Source organism: Sorex araneus, chromosome 2 (genome assembly GCF_027595985.1).
Source record: "Sorex araneus isolate mSorAra2 chromosome 2, mSorAra2.pri, whole genome shotgun sequence".
Classification (NCBI taxonomy): domain Eukaryota; kingdom Metazoa; phylum Chordata; class Mammalia; order Eulipotyphla; family Soricidae; genus Sorex; species Sorex araneus.
In genome coordinates this window covers 197,286,258-197,305,525 of record NC_073303.1, presented here as the reverse complement: position 1 = coordinate 197,305,525, position 19,268 = coordinate 197,286,258, and the positions used below count along the sequence as shown (strand labels likewise).

Genomic DNA, 19,268 nt, shown 5'->3' with positions numbered 1-19,268 from the left:
TAGATAGCATTTAGTAAAGATGTTATGTGTTCACTTTATAATCCAGAAAATAAAACACCACATTTATTCCAGAGAAGTTTATATTTGGGCCTTAAGCTTTTGAAAATAAAGTTTAGAGACATAGCATATGAATACCACTGTAATACACATGAAATATTCTATCAGACCCTAAGAATTAACAGAAACTTAAAACTTTCTCATAGTCAACAAAATAGTGGCTGGGTGCCAATTTTATTAGATAAGTTGGTTACAGCATTTTAATTATCATTTTACGTCTATCTAGATGTAGCTGAAATTCAAAATGCACATCAAAGTAAAACTATATCACAACTCAATGCCATACTAAATGTACTTGGCCTCTGCAGAATTCTAATAGGACTTCATTTTAACTCCCTTCTCATGGCCCAAGTGGCTTTCATGGGTATGCAGGACTTAGTGCTGATTGATCATCACACAACGCACTTTTATCTCAACAAAAGTTCGAGACAGAGCCATGAGCCCTATAAACAGATCTTCCTGATTACCTCAATAACACTGGCCCAGTATCTGTCCAGCAGAACCCATTGTGAACTAGTACAAGGTGCACAGCCCTTCACTGATTACAGGCAAGTGTTACAGCAGCCTAGCCAGAGGAAGGGGAGTTACATCATAGTACAAAATACAGTATAAAAGCGTTATTTTAACATTCCACACTGAAGATTACGGATGCCTTCAAACAATTGTTTGGATGTTAGCCACTTAAACAAATACATCACTAAGGTAAACAATATAAACATACCAAAACCCTGTATGGTTAAATACAATTTCCATGGTACAAAAATCAAAGCCTGGAGATGTTTGTACAGATTGCTTTTTTACACAATGTCTTAAATTGCCAAATATTTACAACATTAAAGAGGAAATACATTTTGATGCAGAGTAAAATTATCTGAAATGATTAATATAAAACCTCAATCTATCTACGTGAGGCACTCCTGAAGCAAGTGGCATTAGCCATGAGGTCCTTTGGTACAAGGCCCATTGCTTGAAGAACCACAGTAGCTGCTGTGGCTTTAGCATGCTTCTTATTAGGGCTGGCAAAGCTGGGCTGGTAAGCGCTTCCATTTATCAATACCTATTCAAGAAAAACATACAATTGGGCTGGTAAGGGCTTCCATTTCTCAATACCTATTCAAGAAAAACATACAATAAGAACAGCATCAAACTTTAATATCTATTTTGTATTTTTCACTAAATGCTAAAATAATTAAAATATAATACCCATACCATCTAAATCAACTTAATCTTAACCCAGAACCAGCAAATCAATTGGGAAAAGGGACTGCAAATTAAGAGCAGATCTCCAAATTGTAAAGGAAAAAAAAAAAAAACCCACCTGATTCAAGTACTTAAATTACCCCCCCATATTCCACTAAAAAACAACAATCATCAGGGATTGGCCACATCTTCCCTCCAATGTTTTTAAAACAGGGCATTAGCATTAAAAAAGTACAGTGTTTTTTAAAACCCCACTAATATACCCACACATATACATATACCCCCAACCCACAAATAAAATTGATTGTTTCACCCTTTAAATCATCAAATATAAATAGAATTAATGCAAAAACGTATATTTACCCTAAAGAGAAAATGTTTGCGGTGATCAGGGCCACTATCATGGACCAAGAGAAATTCTGGTGGTTGCCACCTTCTCTTATTACAGATTTCCATCAAAGCAGACACAGGGTGTTTGCCTGTAGAGAGAAAACCAGCCAGTTAGAAATGATCTCCAGAACCACCCTTTGACAACCAAGGACACAATCAGAGTGAAAACAGGACAGGATGAGAGAAGGCTCCTAGTGCTCACCTGACAGATCTTTCATGGCAGCAGAAAAGTTCCCAGATCTCTTTTGTGCTCTTTCCCCTACTGCAACAAGACCTGCAAGGGAGAAAGGTGAAAGGAAAAAGCCAATGATTAATAAATCTTGAAACATTGTTTTAAGTCTGAATATAGAAAAACCAACATTCTGGGCTGGAGTGATAGCACAGCGGGTAGGGCATTTGCCTTTCACATGGCCAACCCGGGTTCGATTCCCAGCATCCCATATGGTCCCCTGAGCACCGCCAGGGGTGATTCCTGAGTGCCGAGCCAGGAGTAACCCCTGTGCATTGCTGGGTGTGACCCAAAAGGCAAAAAAAAAAAAGAAAAACCAACATTCCCTCTAAGCTTCACTGAACCTCAATCTTGGCCTTAGTAAAAAAGTTTCTGTACCAACTTTCAATTGTTTCAACATAGGAACCTGATATTCTGGGGCAGGAACAATGGAATATAGAGTAGGGTATATATGCTTTCCGTACGGCTGACCCAGGTTCTATCCCTAGTATCCCATATGGTTCCCCAAGCTCCACCAGGAGTGATTCCTGAGTACAAGAATCTAATATTCAAATATCTTGGAACTAAGATTTTTTTAAAAAGTAGAACATTCTGAAAATGTAAGAATTCACTGTAAATCTACAAACCAAGAGTCATAACTCAAGGCCTACATATTTCTGTTCAACAGGCAAGGCAGAGTGTTATCTCGCATACAGACAGCCCTGATTCAATCTGGGCACCCCATAAGGCCCCCAAGCACTGCAAAGAGTTATTTCTGAGCACAGTGCCGTAAAAAAAGCCACAAGCACAAACAGGTGTGCACTCCCCACCCAAAAAATAGTATAGCTGCTTATTAAAGAAGTGGCTTCTTAAAGACTTCACCCATTCCTTTAAGTCACTTAATTATTTAAAAATTACCAAGTAGCCTTTCAGTACAAGCATCCAATATCTACAAAATACTTAAGTGACTGACATCTCCTCCCCAATCAGAAATCCAATAATCAGGGCTAGAGAGATAGCACGGTGGGTAGGGCATTTGCCTTGCACGCAGCCGACCCAGGTACGATTCCCAGTATCCCATATGGTCCCCTGAGCACCGCCAGGAATAAGTATATTCCTGAGTCTGTGAGCCAAGAGTAACCCCTATGCATCGGTGGCTGTGACCCAAAAAGCAAAAAAAATAAAAAAAAATCCAATAATCAGTAGAAAAACAGGCACACAATAGAATAATGAGTAGAACACTTGCCTAGCACACAGCCAACCCTCTTCTACCCCAGGAACCCCATATGGTTCCTCAAGTTCCAACAGGAATGATCCCTGAACTCAGAACCAAGAATTCCTGAGCACTGCTGGGTGTGGCTCATCACCCTACCTGCAAATTATAATAAGAAATAAGTTTCAAGGAGCCCCCAAACGTGGGGCAATTATGAAGCGCTAATACTGCTACCATCAGCAGTTAATCTCTAGTACCAATCCAAATGGTTTCCATTATTGAGCTTAAAAAGAGGGAGATGAGGGGCTGGAACAATAGCACAGCAAATAGGGTGTTTGCCTTGCACGAGGCAGACCAGGGTTTGATTCCCAGCACCCCATATGGTCTCCCAAGCACCGCCAGTAGTAATTCCTGAGTGTAAAGCCAGGAGTAGCCCCTGTGCATCGCCAAGTGTGACACACACACAAAAAAGAGGGACATGCCAAAAATGAAGACAAACCAGGCCCGGAACGACATACAGCAAGTAGGGCTTGGGTTTTGTCCCTGGCTCCCATATGGTCCCCTGAGCCCCACCAAGAGTGATTCATGAGCACGAAACAGCAGTCAGCCTTGATCGTCACCAGGCTTAAAACAAAAATGAAAACGCGTTTATTACCAAAAAGAAATATAGGAACCGGGGCTGAAGTGATAGCACAGCGGGTAGGGCGTTCGCCCTGCACACGGCCGACCCGAGTTCAATTCCCAGCATCCCATATGGTCCCCTGAGCACTGCCAGGGGTGATTCCTGAGTGCATGAGCCAGGAGTAACCCCTGTGCATTGCTGGGTGTGACCCAAAAAGCAATATATATATATATATATATATATATATATATATATACATATACATATATATACACATATATATATATATGTATATAGGAGCCAAATAAAGTATAGTAAGGCAGTTGCTTTGCACAAGGCACCCCATGGTTCCATTTCCAGCATCCCACATGGTCCAGCAAGCTTATCAGGAGTGATTACAGAATGCAAAGCCAGAAGGGAACCCTGAGCATTGCTGTGGGAACCCTGAGCATTGCTGTGTGGTCCCCCACAAAAGAAAGAGAAAAATATAAAGGCAATTCAAATGAGGGGCTGGAGAGAGTGTGTATGAGATAGTACAGTGGATAGGGAGCTTGCATGTAGCCACCCTAGGCTCGATTGGGAGCATCCCATATGGGCCTCTGAGCATCATGGATTATGGCCCGATGAAAAAATTCAAAAATATGAAACCCAGTTAAAATAACAATTACCTATCTCCTGAAACATTTTCATACTTACCTATTAAATTTTTTTTTGCGTTTTTGTGATGCCAGGAATTGACCCAAGAGCCTCACGTATAGCAAATGCCCTACCTCAGAATTAAATATTTATTCATAATCTGTGTTCCCATGTACACTTATATAAAATTTACTGAAAACATTAAATTTGTGCCTCCATTTCAAGATCACTCATTTCCCAAGAATGTAGGAAGAGAAAAGAACCCTAAGTGGTAAGGAAAGAGATGTGGTAAAAGCCCACCCCATGCCCCCATAATTACCTTTCCGGTCTGTCTTAAAATCGACTAGGATAGGTTCCTTATTTCCTTCTTTGTTTTTTCCTAATCCTTCTCCTTCTCTCCAGCCCATTTTCCTCATCAAGACGGCTCCCATTCCTCCAGTTACTGGGGCTGCTCTTAAGAACTGATCCTATCCAAAGGAAAAAAAAGTTCCCCATCTTACAGTTAGAATTTGACTATAAACTCAGTGTACCTTTCTAAAAAAAGAAGCCTTATTTTATTTCTATATCTGTTATAGTTATTATTACAATTAAATTTAAAATATTCTATACTTAAATACATACTGTAATGTGATGTTCTAATTACTTGTACATTAACATGATAGTATTTTGAAAGGCAAATACGGCAAATGAATGGCAGTGGCCCTCTTGCCCCCCTCCAAAAAAAAAAAAAAATTAGAACACTCCTGTTTTCGTCCACTATTTAGGTTCACTGGTATCTCTTCTTAGCTTGCAAAATAAAAAGAAGGCAATGTTAAAACATTCAATAATAGTAACTGTCCCAGGTGTACCTAGTTCATGAATAAAGCCCAGAAATCATTTAGAAAGAGTTCGGACACTGAAACACATACTTGTTACCATTCCAGGTTTTTTTCCCCATTCTATCATTAGGTACAGCTATTTTACTTAGTCCCTATGACGCAAAAAGATAACTGTTCAAAATAAATTTGCACAGTAGGTAAAGGAAGACAATCACACAAAAGACCCTGTAATTACACCAAACTGAATTTGAATTCTTTTAAAACCTAGCTTGATGTTAAAAGACTTTAAAAACTCCTTAAACGTTTACATACCTAGGCCTCGGTAGCAGCAGTGTTGTGAATAGTAGGGCTGGCATTGACCGGGGCAAGAAGACAGCTACAAGGATTTGGCCCTGAAACAAGTTTCCATACAGAGGGGTGAAAGTTCACAGGTTATTCTGTGAACAGTCATCTCTCTTGTATCCAACCCACTGAACCGTATTTTCCATCAAAGCAGCAAACCACTTAATGTCATAAGATGCAGAGCTGTATTACACTAGCAGTCAAATCAATTCCTACACATTAAGAAATATGTGATGTGATGCCTCTTGTTAAAATGCATCCAGACATAAAATGAACTACTAAATACTACTACTATGGGGGATTTCAATGACTTAAAAAAGATTTTTAACACATGGCCAAATCATCTCTTATTTCCCCTTTGTTAGAAGATTTTAGATGTGTATTTTCTAGCAGGTATACTTATCAAAAGCCATTAACTTATCAACAGGAGTTCACTTGTACTAGCTCTTTAAAAAAATACTATGTATTGATTCCAGTATTGATAAGTTAATACTAAGTTTTTCAAATTTTGTTTTGAAGCAGTAAAAAGATGACATAATCTTACTTCCCAGCTTTGAAGTTATACACTGGGGAGAAAATATGCGAACAATGTGTGACTAGACATTAAGTTCCACAGGTGCTCTGATGGAAGGAGGCAGCTCTGGAGGTAAAACATACCCCTGGTTCAGTTCCTTATTTGGTGCAGGCCATGCAGTGTAGATGTATAGAGAGAAAAGTTAGCTGATGCTTGGGTATCAACTGCCTCGATGCTACACACCTAGAATGGCTTTTACTTACTTCCAGGTTCATCCGCCCCTCTTTTCCAGGCAACACTCCTAAAAAAAAGGGCAACTGTGCAGAGTAGAACATAAGCGCCCCCACCCCAGTAACCCAGTGTCCATATCATGTTTCCAATCTAGCATCTTCACCTGCTTCTTTATACCCCCAGAGTACAGTTCAACAAAAAAGCTAATGTCTGTAACAGTAAACATTATCAGGTCATGTCCAAATCATCTCATTCAAGAAAAGAAAGGTTCTTGTCAACTGTAACTTATTTAAAGATGTTTAACAACAAATAACACTGATGATACGTTAAATTTTCTCCACTAATACACCACAGCAAGCTACAGCGAATGCTAGCACTATGTGGTTTTAACGTACAAAGGAGGAGAAAGGCAAGGCAAGAAAAGTCAAATGGTCATTTCTAAAGGTTTTCTAAACAGAAGGTTAGTTTTGTGGTATTTAACCATAAAAATCAATTTCGGCTTTAGTTACCTAATGCCTTTCCCACATGTTCAGGTTCACTCTTATTATTAATCTGAAGCAACTAGAAGTTTCTCTAAGCATTTTTCTATAATTTAAGTTTTGACCTAATAAAAACATTAATAAAGAGAATTTACATTTTAAATGTAAATTATTTAAAATTCTGTGGATTGTCTCAAAACCAAAAAAAAATTTTAATTTTAAGGAAAAGTTTACTGGAACCTAAATTCATCAATAAATGACTATTTTCTTGGTGCTAGGATTAATACTAATGCCTCACGTATGAAAACCTCTACCAGTGAGCTACATCGCCAGATAACATATAACCTCTAAAAAAATATATTAGCATATTTTATAAGTCTACAAGTATTATAGATCAATACTTCATCATAAAAATAAAACTCTGCAATGGAATACCCAACAGAAGTTTCCACCAATGAGACACATGACAACAAATGTATGTGCAGTATTGTTCCAACTGAACATGCACAGGAATACCTAGTAAAACTTCCAGATATACTAAGTACTCAGCTTCTACACTATAAATCTTAAAGAACTAAAATTATCAAAGAAATTATTATTTCAAGTGGAACATGCATTTTTCAAATACATGAAAATCACTTTCCTATTTTACACTAATTTTAAAAAATTGGCAAAACGATCTAAACTTGAAAATATTTCACTAGCTTCTCATTTTTCATTCAGTAACCCCTAAAATGAATGTCAATTATTTTCTTCATGAATCTGACCATGTATCATCACTACACACATTAATGCAACTATTTCTAAAAACCAAGTCTCTGGCAAAGAGAGGATATACAATATTTTAAATTAACTTGTCAATAAGAGGATTAACAGACGTTTTCAAAGATGAAATAAACGTTACTTTCTAGCCAAAGCTCCAAAATCTCCCTTTCACTGGCATTTACAGCAATTCTCTATAAATATCACTGATCACCACCCATGAGGCAGTAATAAGAACTTGTCTCCACGAGACAAATAATTACTTGCCCATCATCCCAAAAGGAGTCAGGAGTACAGCAGGATAAAGAAACCTTCCCACATCCATTAGACCACGCAGCCTCCCAGTTTCAGCACTGCTATGCTGCCAGCACTCCTGAAACAAATTGCCCATCACCCATCCAGCCAAGCCAGGGCCCTTCACCAGAAAGCATTTCTTCAGATAGCCCTTCTTAACCACCTAAGACTCCCCCAACAATGAGGCAGCCGTAGGTGGGGTTCACAGGTCTCTGCAGGAATCTGAAACCAGGCGCACCTATATCTTCGCAGCACGAGGCGTCCGTCCTCTCCCATGAATTTAGTTCTTAAATATCCTGTTTCGTCATGAAATCAGTGGTTCTCAAATTGAGCCTGTGGATCACCAGAGGCCCCCAGGGCCTTAATGATGGTCCACAGATTATTCTCCATCCCCCACCACCCCCTTAGCCATCCCTCCCCCCACCAGTACTGCCCACCTCCCAACACGTTCCAGCCACCCTCCCCCAGCCTTCTAGTCCCACGGCAAGATGACCACATGCACTATTAATACTGGGGTTTCCCAACAACTTGCTGTAACCACAGCTGACAATCATAGGGGCCTGAAGCTGGAGTTCACAAGAGGGATGGAGAATAGGGGCCAAGGGAGCTTACAGGAGGGCGCAGGCACTAAGGGAAAGAAGGCAAAGGAATAGAGGAATGGAAAATTAGGGCGGCAAAGGGCTCAGGGGTGGGGAGGGGAAGGGCAGTGATCCACCAAAAATAAACCTGTAATAAAGCATCCCATGATGAGAAAAAATTTGAGAACCACTGCCTTGAAGTTAGATTAGTAGTCCAACAGGAGTTGTGAAATACTCTGAACGACACCTGAGATGCACTGTTAATATTCAAAACAACTTTAAAAACCCACCCCCACAAAACCCAACAGAGCAAGAATAAAAATACCCTCAGGACAGAAAGAGTGGCACTTGAACCATAGCTATAAATTTGCCATTGTCTCATGAATTGGGTCCATCTTCAGTTTCCATCCTGGAGCACATACACACAGCAAATTCACTCAAACTTTGAAGTTCTTCCTGCATTTTTAATAAAATATTTTCTAAAAAGTTCAAACTTGGACAGTTTTATATATGCATATGCTGTGTACCTTTTTAATCCAGGCTTGGGCACCAGTATTAGCCAACTGTTCTTGTGTGAGAACCTGTACTCCTGTACTTCCTGTGAACTGGCCAGGAATGGAATTCAGCTGAGCCCAGGCATCAATCTGGATGGCGGGGTGAAGAAAAAAAGAGATGCAATAGAAGACATGTATTAACTTTTAAAAACAGGTTCAATGCCCACATTTTAAAATGGTTTTTCCAAAACATTCTAAACAAGCATTCTAAACAAGAGTTTATCCAGCGGATCCCATCAGTAACAAGATTCAAAATAGATTACTACTAGTAAAAAGCAGTACACTAAATACATGGGCTCAATAAAGCAAAGGATGGCTACTCTTCTGCTTATAATTCTTACATAAAACAATTCTAATAATATCCTGACAACCTTTTACTACTCTGAGGGAGTGAGTCCAGAATTCAAGATAAGCTCAAAGAAGAACAAACAGAAAATTGTTCAAATATATGAAAGAGCTTTAACCGAATACCACAGTAAATCATCGTATCTATTGTAGAGCTTCAAGATACAGTTGTCCTATCTGCCAAACACCTGCACTGTCAATGTGTTTCTGCTCTCTAAAAATGTGCCGTCTCGGCGCATATGCTGCCTGAGCCCATGTGTCGCCAGAGCACATGTGCCGCCCGCATCTCCCCCCTTGAGATATGTACTTTCATTTTTTCATACTTTTGTGTCTAAAGCTAGGATGTGTGTAGAGCTCTCTCCACTCTTGGAGAAGCCCGTGTTCTCTCATGAGCGCGTTATTCTTACTATTCTCTTTCCCACTTATCCTTTCCTCCTTCCCTCAAAAACCTCTAAATAAAATCTGTTTACATCACTGGGAAAAAAAAAAAGTGCCATCTCTATCCACCTTACACAGGAGAGTTGTGCACTGGTAAAAGCAGACACTCTGGACTGGGACTGCCGGCTTAAGCTCTCGTTTACTACTTTTGTGACTCTAAGTGTTACCACTAGAAACTACATTTCACAGAGAGTGTGGAGCAAGAGCTATTTTCAAGGCATTTGATTATAAACTCCGAAAGGGTACGAGTTTTTTTCTTCCCCCTATCAATAAATAGCTCCCAGTACGTAGTACTGAAAAATTTTAAAAATGATCAGGCCCAGGATAGCTTTCTTTTAAAGTCAGCTAATAAATGGTTTATTTCCTCAGGCTTCATGATAAAAACCTATTATTTCATTTTTATTTTACAATCTTTATGTTACAGACATTTGTGACGGTCCCAGGGCTGCCCCTCAACAAACATTGCATGATGAGCGCTCAGTCTTGCTGAGCTCTTTCTAGTCGTCAGCAGTGAAAATTTTAAGACACTGAAACTGCTACATACCCGTTCCTGAGCTCGATTTAACATGCTCATGGCTTCAAGGTCAAATGCATTCTCACTCAGTCTTTTCTGAGCAAGTGCGCGCTCACTCATTGCTGTAGAGATGTCCACAGGCTAAGAGAGAAAACATAAATAATTATCTCAAATTATAACAGCACCCTGAACTCTGAAACACTAGTATCTTTAGTTGCTACATTATCAGGAACAATCTTGTAAAAAAAAAAAAAAGGGAGCAGATTCAAAAAGCTGAAGTAAATTTAAAGGATAGAAATTAAGGTAAATTACAAGAGTCAAAATGCTAGTTGAATAAAAACCCACAATCTTTTATCCTGGCCAGTACAAAGTTCCATTAAGAGCCTAAAAAATCTGTCTTGCTCTTCAAGCCTGTGTTCTCCCTTGAACACATATCCGGTTTGCTGGTCTCTTCTTTCTTTGCTGCCTGTGTTCTCTCAAGCACATTGTTCCTTACTGTCTCCTCTCTTTTTTCTCAATACATTTCAATTTAAAAAAAATCTACTACTTTGCTTCACTTAAAAAATATGTCCTTCACTAAGAAATTAGTAATTTATAACACTGGAAAAAAAATTTTTTTGGTTACACCAGGTGGTACTCTGGAGACCATATGGGGGGCCAGAGTCAGGTGTATGAAAGGCAAGCACGATACTCTATATCTCCAGCCTCAAACTACCTTGGAACTATTTTATGCTCATTGTTTTGTTATCCTTATTAAGCCTAGCAAAAGCAATAAAGTTCTTGATTAACCAGAATACTACATTAAGGACAAATATATTCTGCTGTACTCATCCTAGTATCTTTTGTTCATAGCAATTGGCCTTAAGAACTCTTAACATTTTCATTAAATATTTTCACCAAATTTTTTAGGTTTGTTTTTGTGTCACACTGGTGGAGCTCAGGGACTACTCCTGGCTCTGTACTGTGGAAGAGGGGGGCTGGAGGGGAGCTATCACTGCCAGCAGTGCCCAGGGATTGTGTTCCGTCTACTGAGATTCAATTTAAATGTTTCATTTGTAATTTACATACATTTATAACCGAAGTTCCAATTTTTTCTTGAAGTGTGTAACATATCCAAAGCTCACAGCCCACCTGTAAAATCCTTATGCTAGGCAGATGACTGTGTAATTTTGATGTCTCAAATGGTGTCCACGGAAAATTCTTAAACGTAAACTTTACAGCAAATTCCCAATTTCTGACATATGTGGAAGGCTCGGTCACATAAGGAAAAATTCATCAAGTATTCGATTTTTCCCCTAAAATTAAAACTGCAGACTGATTTTTATCAACTCACCAATTCTTAATATTTTAATAATTTGCTCTAATATTTTTTAATTATTTCACCCAAGAAAAATCACTTTTTCAAATTAATTTTATAAAGGAAACTTTATTATTTTTTGGGGGGTCACACCCAGCGATGCACAGGGGTTACTCCTGGCTCTGCACTCAGGAATTACCCCTGGCAGTGCTCAGGGGACGATATGGGGTACTGGGAATCGAACCTGGGTTGGCCGAGTGCAAGGCAAACACCCTACCTGCTGTGCTATTGCTCCAGCCCCACTTTCCTTTATTCTTACACAGATTTATTAGTAGGTACTGAATAGATATGATAAATTTAAAGTTGACAGCTGGGCATGTTTTCTTTGACTCATTATTACTACCTTTAATTGTAATACGTGCTATAATACTTTTAAGAAAACTTTCATATAAGTGTCTGTGACTATGACCGAATTCTACCTCATACAAATCTTCCTTTTCTACCTTCAGAACCTCAACCTTGCTGAATAACTTACATTCCAATAGCTAAAAATTTTCAAGGTCAGGAAGTATATTATTAAAACAAAGACCAAATTAGCTCAACTATTTTTGTGTTTTAAAAACTCCTGTTCTTAACCTACGTCATCATTTCACATTTCCTAAATTTTGAGTTTACACTTTTTAGAACAAAAACCTACTGAACATTAAACTCTAAACTCATAGAAAATTATGGCAGTGTTACCCATTTCTACAATTTCCAACTTCATATACCATAATGTATTTAAGATGGCTCTGAAAGCACGGACTTTTCTAAAATGCAATTTACTATTTCCAACTAAAAATATTAATTTAATTTACCAATCTGTGAATCCATCTTCTGAAGATATCCTACATCCTTGTACTTTTCTGTCTTAAGCATTTAGGCTAATAGTTAATGCCTTATCAAATTCCAGTTATATTTCACATATGAACATCTCTGCAAAATTGAAACTATCTGGTTGCACTCAATAAGCTTACCAAGTGAGCCAGAAATTATTTCCATTGACTTTTCATGTTTACAATTTGCAAACATGAAAAATATACTAAAAACATCATAAATTAGATTTTAACTTACTAAGGATTCTCAGATTTCTTTAAAACAATACACTACCTGTAATTTTGTGGCAAGAACAAGTCTTCAAGCTTTTTTAGGGTAACTAAATACATAGGACTAAAAAAGCCAATTTCCCCTAAAGCATTAATATTCAAGAATTAGACCAAAACCCCATTCTTGGATTAAGACACCCCTAAAACATCACAGCTACACTCTTTTTAGCGGCAATATACAACAGTTCAGCAATCGCCAAGCACTTGGAATGTGGCTGGGACAATTAAGAACTGATTATCTTCAATGGTAAATTACTTCTGTATTATACCATTTAATAAACTATACTGTATAGTGAAGCTTTAGAGCCTTAACCATTTTAATATTAAGTTCTTCTAAAAAAATGAGAATATTAATTCCATAAAATACTGCTACTGACTTGTCAACATACCTTGTTTCTTTTCCTATAAGACTTCTACCTATGTACAAAGTGTAATTTCAACTGCTACTAATATTCTAGGAAATATAAAAGGAATTATTGAAAAAAATTTTCTAAAAAAAAATTCCTATCTTTACAACTTCTTTTAAAAGGTGACATCAACGTGTATGTACAGGTTTTTAATTTCAGATCTTATATTAACAAAATTCTGTATAAGTTATTTCATCTACTTCTATAGACTGGTTTTTTTCCTATAACTCAAATGGCATGATGTTAAATGCATGGCCCAAGTTATGTTTATTTTAAAAATCCTAAACAATTTAAGAAAAGCAATCAACTTTTGCTAAGCTGTTATATATAAGGAACAAATAGTTTATTATTTTTTAGAAGGATCTGAAGAGAACTGTTAGGATGAGATCAATCAAAATAAGGAAAATACTGGTATAATGAAAACTATTTTCTACACAACTTTAGTTATCTCAAACTTAATAACAGTGTAACAAATTATACAAAAATGTTTATAGTTTCTAGAAAACAGACTGAAAAGTGACTTAAGCATTTAAAAAAAGCAATAAATCCGAAAGATGTTCATACAGAAAATGTTTACCAAAAAAAAACATTAAATGCAAAATTTTTCTATTTAATTTTGGAAAGTGAGCAATTTCTTACAACAAAGTGTACTGTGCTAATTATACATTAAAAATAGTATAAAAGGCTAATAGATAACCTCTTAAATATGCTAGAAGAAAAGCAGTGTTTATCAGGCATAAGAATCAAAGGATGAAAAACAGTGTTCAGTGTAACAAACTCCACCATTACCAGACCTGTGCTTAATTTCCAATTAATTTGCATCTTACCTCAAGAACCTTAGCTATGCTAAACTTGACAACTTTTAATCTTTTCCTAATACACCTTTGCTAACCTTATTAAAGGTAAATATGCACAAGGACAATTTTTTAAATATTGGCTTTCTGATGATAATTTCATTGTATATAAATCAAGTTCACACCAACATGGTCACTGTGGTCAGTTCTTACTGAGGAAGATGTTGGCTGGCTTCTGGGTAGGAAGACGATGTTACAGGAGTAAGACACACACACATTCTGATGAGCTGATATTCCTTAAGAGATGGATTTCTGTTGATTCATCCACATCTATCCACTCATTTATATCAAAGAGCCCTCATGTAGAAGACAACTGGCTAGATTAAGGATCACAGCAACATGAATTTGGTCTATATACATAACGAACCAAATCCGTTAACTTTTGCCTAAATGTTTGACGTTCAAAATTATAACCCACCACAAATTTCATTAAAATGAAGATTGAAGAGTGTACTCTTCAAGTAAGATACTGACCATTAATACAAATTTCCTTTATTCTAAGAGTTCACAATCCCTTAAAGAAAAAAGGGCCAGTATTTCTGTAACATTTATCTTCAATGGTGCGCAATAAGTAAATCTAAACATTGTATAGTATGAACACTGCCTCTGGGTGTTTTAGTATTACTAGGTAAAACTGCAGAAACCTAAAAGCAAAAATATTTCCTCTTAAGATTTTGGGATAATAGGGTTTTTATTATTTTGGGCCACATCCAGTGTTACAAAGGTGTTACTCCTGGCTCTGCACTCAGATATCACTCCTGGAGAGCTTGGGGGACCACATGGGATGTTGGGGATCAAACCCAGGTCAGTGTGTGCAAGGTAAGTGCCTTACCCACTGTACTATCTCTCTGGCCCAGATTCTGGGAAAATTTTTGTCAAGTTTGTGCCTGTTTTCAAGTCCAATTTTTTTAAAAATCCAGTTTAAAGAGTTCTGGTATCAAACAGTGGGGTGTATGATCTACAGGAGACATCTACTTCCTTCATTTAGTTTTCTGAAGATTTTTTTTTCCTCCTGTGTTAACGAGAGTCCTTTACTTACAAAATCTGAGTAACCTCCTCGGATTTGGAGTAACTCCCCTAATGTTTTAATTAAAATCTAACCACTCCTGTTGACATATAGGACTGAGCTTTAAACAGTACACAAGAAAATGACTGGATACTGAGTATACAGATGTGTGTTACTCAGAACCAATACCATAAGGAATCGCTAAGCAATTTTCCCCTATATTCAACTGGACATAAAATTGTCACTTAGGAAAATTCCTTGTAACTTTGTAGTATCTTAAGGGCTTCATACCACTGGAAAAGTTTTCTCACAAAGAATCTGTTCTTTTCCAACTCTGTTAAACGCTTTATCTGCAAATTACTGAAAGCTTTTCTTTCAGAATTTGTGTTTTTCAGGTCTCATGGCTTATATTAAGCAACCTAGTATTTAAATCAGTGGCAAGTATCAATCTCTATCTCTTGAGACATGCAGGTCGCCTAAGGGATTAGCAACTGAGCTATTAAAATGTTTCACAAATATAATGTCCGAACCAACTACTCTTTTATCACTGGTAGTGGTATAACTTGCTTCAACTGTTGAGCCCTTATGTAAATATAGATCACCACCCATATTGTAATTGCATTATGTCACACTCCGTTTTTATACTTCGAACTCTTAAAATGCCGCAGCTCAAAAACAAACAGCAACCAAATAAAGTGAAAATGTTGCTTGTGAATAACTAAGAGGGAGAAGGGGTAACCAAAGTTTCTGATTTGGGTTCTGTTCACTTTCTGATTTTATAAAAGGATTTATTTGTAATACTGATGTTTAGTGAAGATGATATGGCCATGAAGGGAACCTGAAGGTGAAGAGTTCAGGTCTCTCTGACCTACACAGCCCAGAACTGCAAGAAAAGGAAGTGGGAAAAGTCCCACGTTGTAAGGGCACCAGATAGCTAGTCCAGTCCTTGCATAAATGTCTGGGCTCCGGAAACCAAGGGCAAAGGGTGATGACTAGTCCTATGGTAGCGTTTAAAACTCCCACCCCCCCCTAGTAAGTCTCCACCCTCCCAGATCCCCCAAGCGTGATTTTGCACAACAAGTTAAATAAAAGTAAACTGTTTATTAAAAGATACAGCAAAGGTACAGATACAGAGGTACATACAAAGATACAGATATATATATATATTTACATATATATACAAGTCTTGCTGTTTTCATGTGCACTATATTTAGGAGCACATTAATCAGGCGGCATTTGAATTGGGGTTGTTTAGACACTTGGTATTATTACTGGGTCATTTTGACAAGATACAACTATAGCCTCATGGGAATTTCAAATTGTGATTGCCACTTCTCCAACTTTTAACAGTAGCAAAGAGGGGAAGGAGAAGGGAAATGGGAGTACCAAGGCTGAGCACTAGGTTAAACACAAGAATTCAATAGGGCCAAGGTAGCACAGGTAAGGGAAATTAAAATTAAAGGCTATCTGACAAACAACCCAAAGGAATAGTAAACCATTATTAAGGGCAATGGGCTATGTATCCAAGAGTTCACAGTAGCCTACAATGACCTTTTCCAATCCAGTTCTTGTGTTGAACCTGAGGATCTGCCTCTCTCCGCTTAATCCCTCCACCCAGTACATTTGCTACCACCAAAATCTAGAGCTATATAGCCTTGAAGCAAAACGGGATGCTAAATAGTTGTACCTTGGGCTACCTTCCCACAAGTGCAAGGAGGGCCCAATGTTGGGCAGGGATGTGATAACACTGTTCTCTGCAATTCGATGCTTTTCACTTTGTGGCTTGGTTCCACAAAGTGAATTGCATCGAGTTACTGTCAAATGAGAAGCTGCGGGTTGTTTCATCTGTCGTCTAACCCGGCCCTGCCGTTTAACCCGGCCCTAAGAAGAGTGAAACAGAATCCAAATCAGATATAAAGTAACAATAAAATGGCAGATTCAGGTATAAAAAAAAAATAAAGAAATACGTATTATTCATCTTACTTACCTCAGAGGGCAAATTGCTGCTGAAAACATTATCGTCATCTTTGTTTTCTTCACCATTTTTCTCTACAGGAACCCACTCTCCATAAACACTATCTGCTTCTTTTTTTCGATGCTGCGATCCAGACGACACAGGAAATTCTTTTGTTAATGTTACCTGGCTTTTTGGTGGAGTTGGTTTTGCTGCAGCAATCTAAAAAAATTAAGAACTTAATTAAATCAACAGATTTTGAACACAGTCCCCAAGGGACAACTTTATTCAGTGTTTCTTATAGGATTTAAGCCCAAATTTGGAGGATGGGGGGGTGTAGATGACACTCCCTTTAGTTTTGAATAGCTTAAAAAAAACACTGATACTCACATTTAGATTGAAAAAAATGGGTTTGGGTTCACTGAGTTTAAAGGGATGATGATAAAAAGGTGGTTCTTCATCCTCTTCATCTGAGACATGAGGCTTATTCACTATTACATCATCATCTTCTTTACTCTGTGCAATCTGTTTGCATTTCTTAAAAAGTAAAAACAAACAAAAGATAATCTTACACTTTATGTACATTAAGATACGTTTTCTTTAAAGAATCAAACCACAGAAACTCAATTTTTAAAAGTAAAACAAGATTAAATAGGTTATGGACAGGTTAACTTATCTATTATTTAAACACGTTCTAGCTGGTATGTCAGTCAACAACATTTATTGAGCACCTACTATGTGCAGAGCACTGTACTGGGCACTGTCCAAGGAATACAAAAAAAAAACACCAAAAATAATAATAATAATAATAATAATAATAACAAACCCCATGGTCCCTGCTCCAAAGGAGCTTACAATCTAGTTCAGGAGATGGAATACATACACATGAAATTGAGGAACGCTTTTACAGAGCAACACAAGTAACAAGTGCAAACTGATATAATACAAACCAAGTACATAAGTGCTGAGAAAACAGAAGCTTAAGAGAAACAGAAATCAGGCAGAATGTGATAATCAAGGAATATTCCTTGAAAAGTTTTAAGCCAGATATTTATAGTTAAGAAAACTTGGCAGGGAAATAAAGTCATCCTATACATGGGATGTTTAAAAAACGAAAAAAGGCAGAAGAGAGGAGACTACTAAAAGGTTGGAAGATGAGGCTAAAAACATATGGACACTCTTTAAATGTTCGCAAGGTTTTAGAGAAGGAGCTCGGCAGGATTTGGTAAGCAAGCAATTTGAAGCCTTTTACTAGGGTCTTACATTTAAAGTTGCTATTCATACTGTAGTAAATCTAAACGAGGAACCAATTTAAGAAACTGAATGATTCCCAAATGTATGTCAAAATAAAAGATTAGAAACATTTGTAATTGGGTTAAATAGTAACGTCTCTCCATAAATGTTCTGCAAGTTAAAGTCTTTAAAAGAACAGATCTCAAGAATGGAAGAAAATAAGGCATGATGGAGAGGGTATAATTGATGAGGTCTCACACAAAGCAAAGCCAATTCCTTCCTGAGAAGTAAAAGACTCCATTTTTATAAAAAGGTCAGGGTAAATTTGCATGGACTTGTCTCTATACAGGCAGAATTTTTCACATCTATTATCAATTAAAAACATTACAATAGGATAAAAAGCTCATTTAGCCAAAAACAGTATACCAAGCTTATAATCAAGGGGAAACAGAACACATTGATATTTGCAGGCTGGCATCAGGCTAGCCAATAACAAGTTTCAATATATGAAACAGTGTGGTATTTCTGGATCCTAGCAGCAATATTTCAGCGTCCTCCCAAAAGAATAAAAATATTAATAAAACAATGCCAAAAAAAAAAGCCTCAATTGAAAAGACCAAATTTTTAAAAACAAAAATGTGTTTAAAATGTTACTGCCAAAACCCGAACCGCAGAAAGAACTGATAATGGCCGGCCATTATCACCAATGGCTGGTACCAAACAGCCAAAACCCGAAATGTTGATGCGAAAGAAGTTCCTTTCAGGCAATGGCCAGCTATTCTCATTAATTTCCAAGCTCCGGTGGCAAAAGATCATTTCTGAAGATTGTCTGTGTCTTTGCGTATATGCAGTACACTCGTGGCGATCAGTGAACACGTCGTGAATGGAAACGAAACTGTAGGCGAGCTTCTGCGTGTTGCTCACTCAACACCTCCTCCATTCAAACGAAACGTCCCACTCCTCAGTCAGTTTGGCTTCTAAAACTGGAAAGCAAAAGTAATGGGAAGTAACTTTTAGCTAGCGGAGCTTAGCCATCCCGGATAATGGCCTGCTAAACAGAGCTTCTGCCGCTGCCACATCTGGATTTCGGGTTTTGGCCACTTTGGCCAGCCATTATCAGTTCAGCCCACAATTCAGGTTTTGGCACGCTCCAGAGTCAAGGTCACTGGAATAACCA

General features: G+C 37.7%; 1 protein-coding gene across 6 annotated transcripts in view; it reads right to left on the bottom strand.

Annotated features, from left to right (window-relative positions):
• Positions 1-62: 62 nt before the first annotated feature.
• SON (SON DNA and RNA binding protein) overlaps positions 63-19,268 on the bottom strand; it is a 33,975-nt gene continuing 14,769 nt past the window's right edge. The window contains exons 5-12 of one of the 6 annotated variants that reach the window (XM_055126936.1): positions 17,249-17,395; positions 16,892-17,080; positions 10,226-10,336; positions 8,872-8,988; positions 4,646-4,793; positions 1,850-1,921; positions 1,621-1,736; positions 63-1,114 (exon numbers count right to left, since the gene is read on the bottom strand). In XM_055126936.1, the coding sequence (XP_054982911.1) occupies positions 956-1,114; positions 1,621-1,736; positions 1,850-1,921; positions 4,646-4,793; positions 8,872-8,988; positions 10,226-10,336; positions 16,892-17,080; positions 17,249-17,395 (1,059 nt within the window). In that variant the 3' untranslated portion in view covers positions 63-955. Of the gene's footprint in view, positions 1,168-1,620; positions 1,737-1,849; positions 1,922-4,645; positions 4,794-5,456; positions 5,537-8,210; positions 8,394-8,871; positions 8,989-10,225; positions 10,337-15,990; positions 16,786-16,891; positions 17,081-17,248; positions 17,396-17,562; positions 19,075-19,268 lie in introns of those variants that run through there. The other 5 variants (XM_004620357.2, XM_055126937.1, XM_055126938.1 and 2 more) reach the window with 5 other exon arrangements.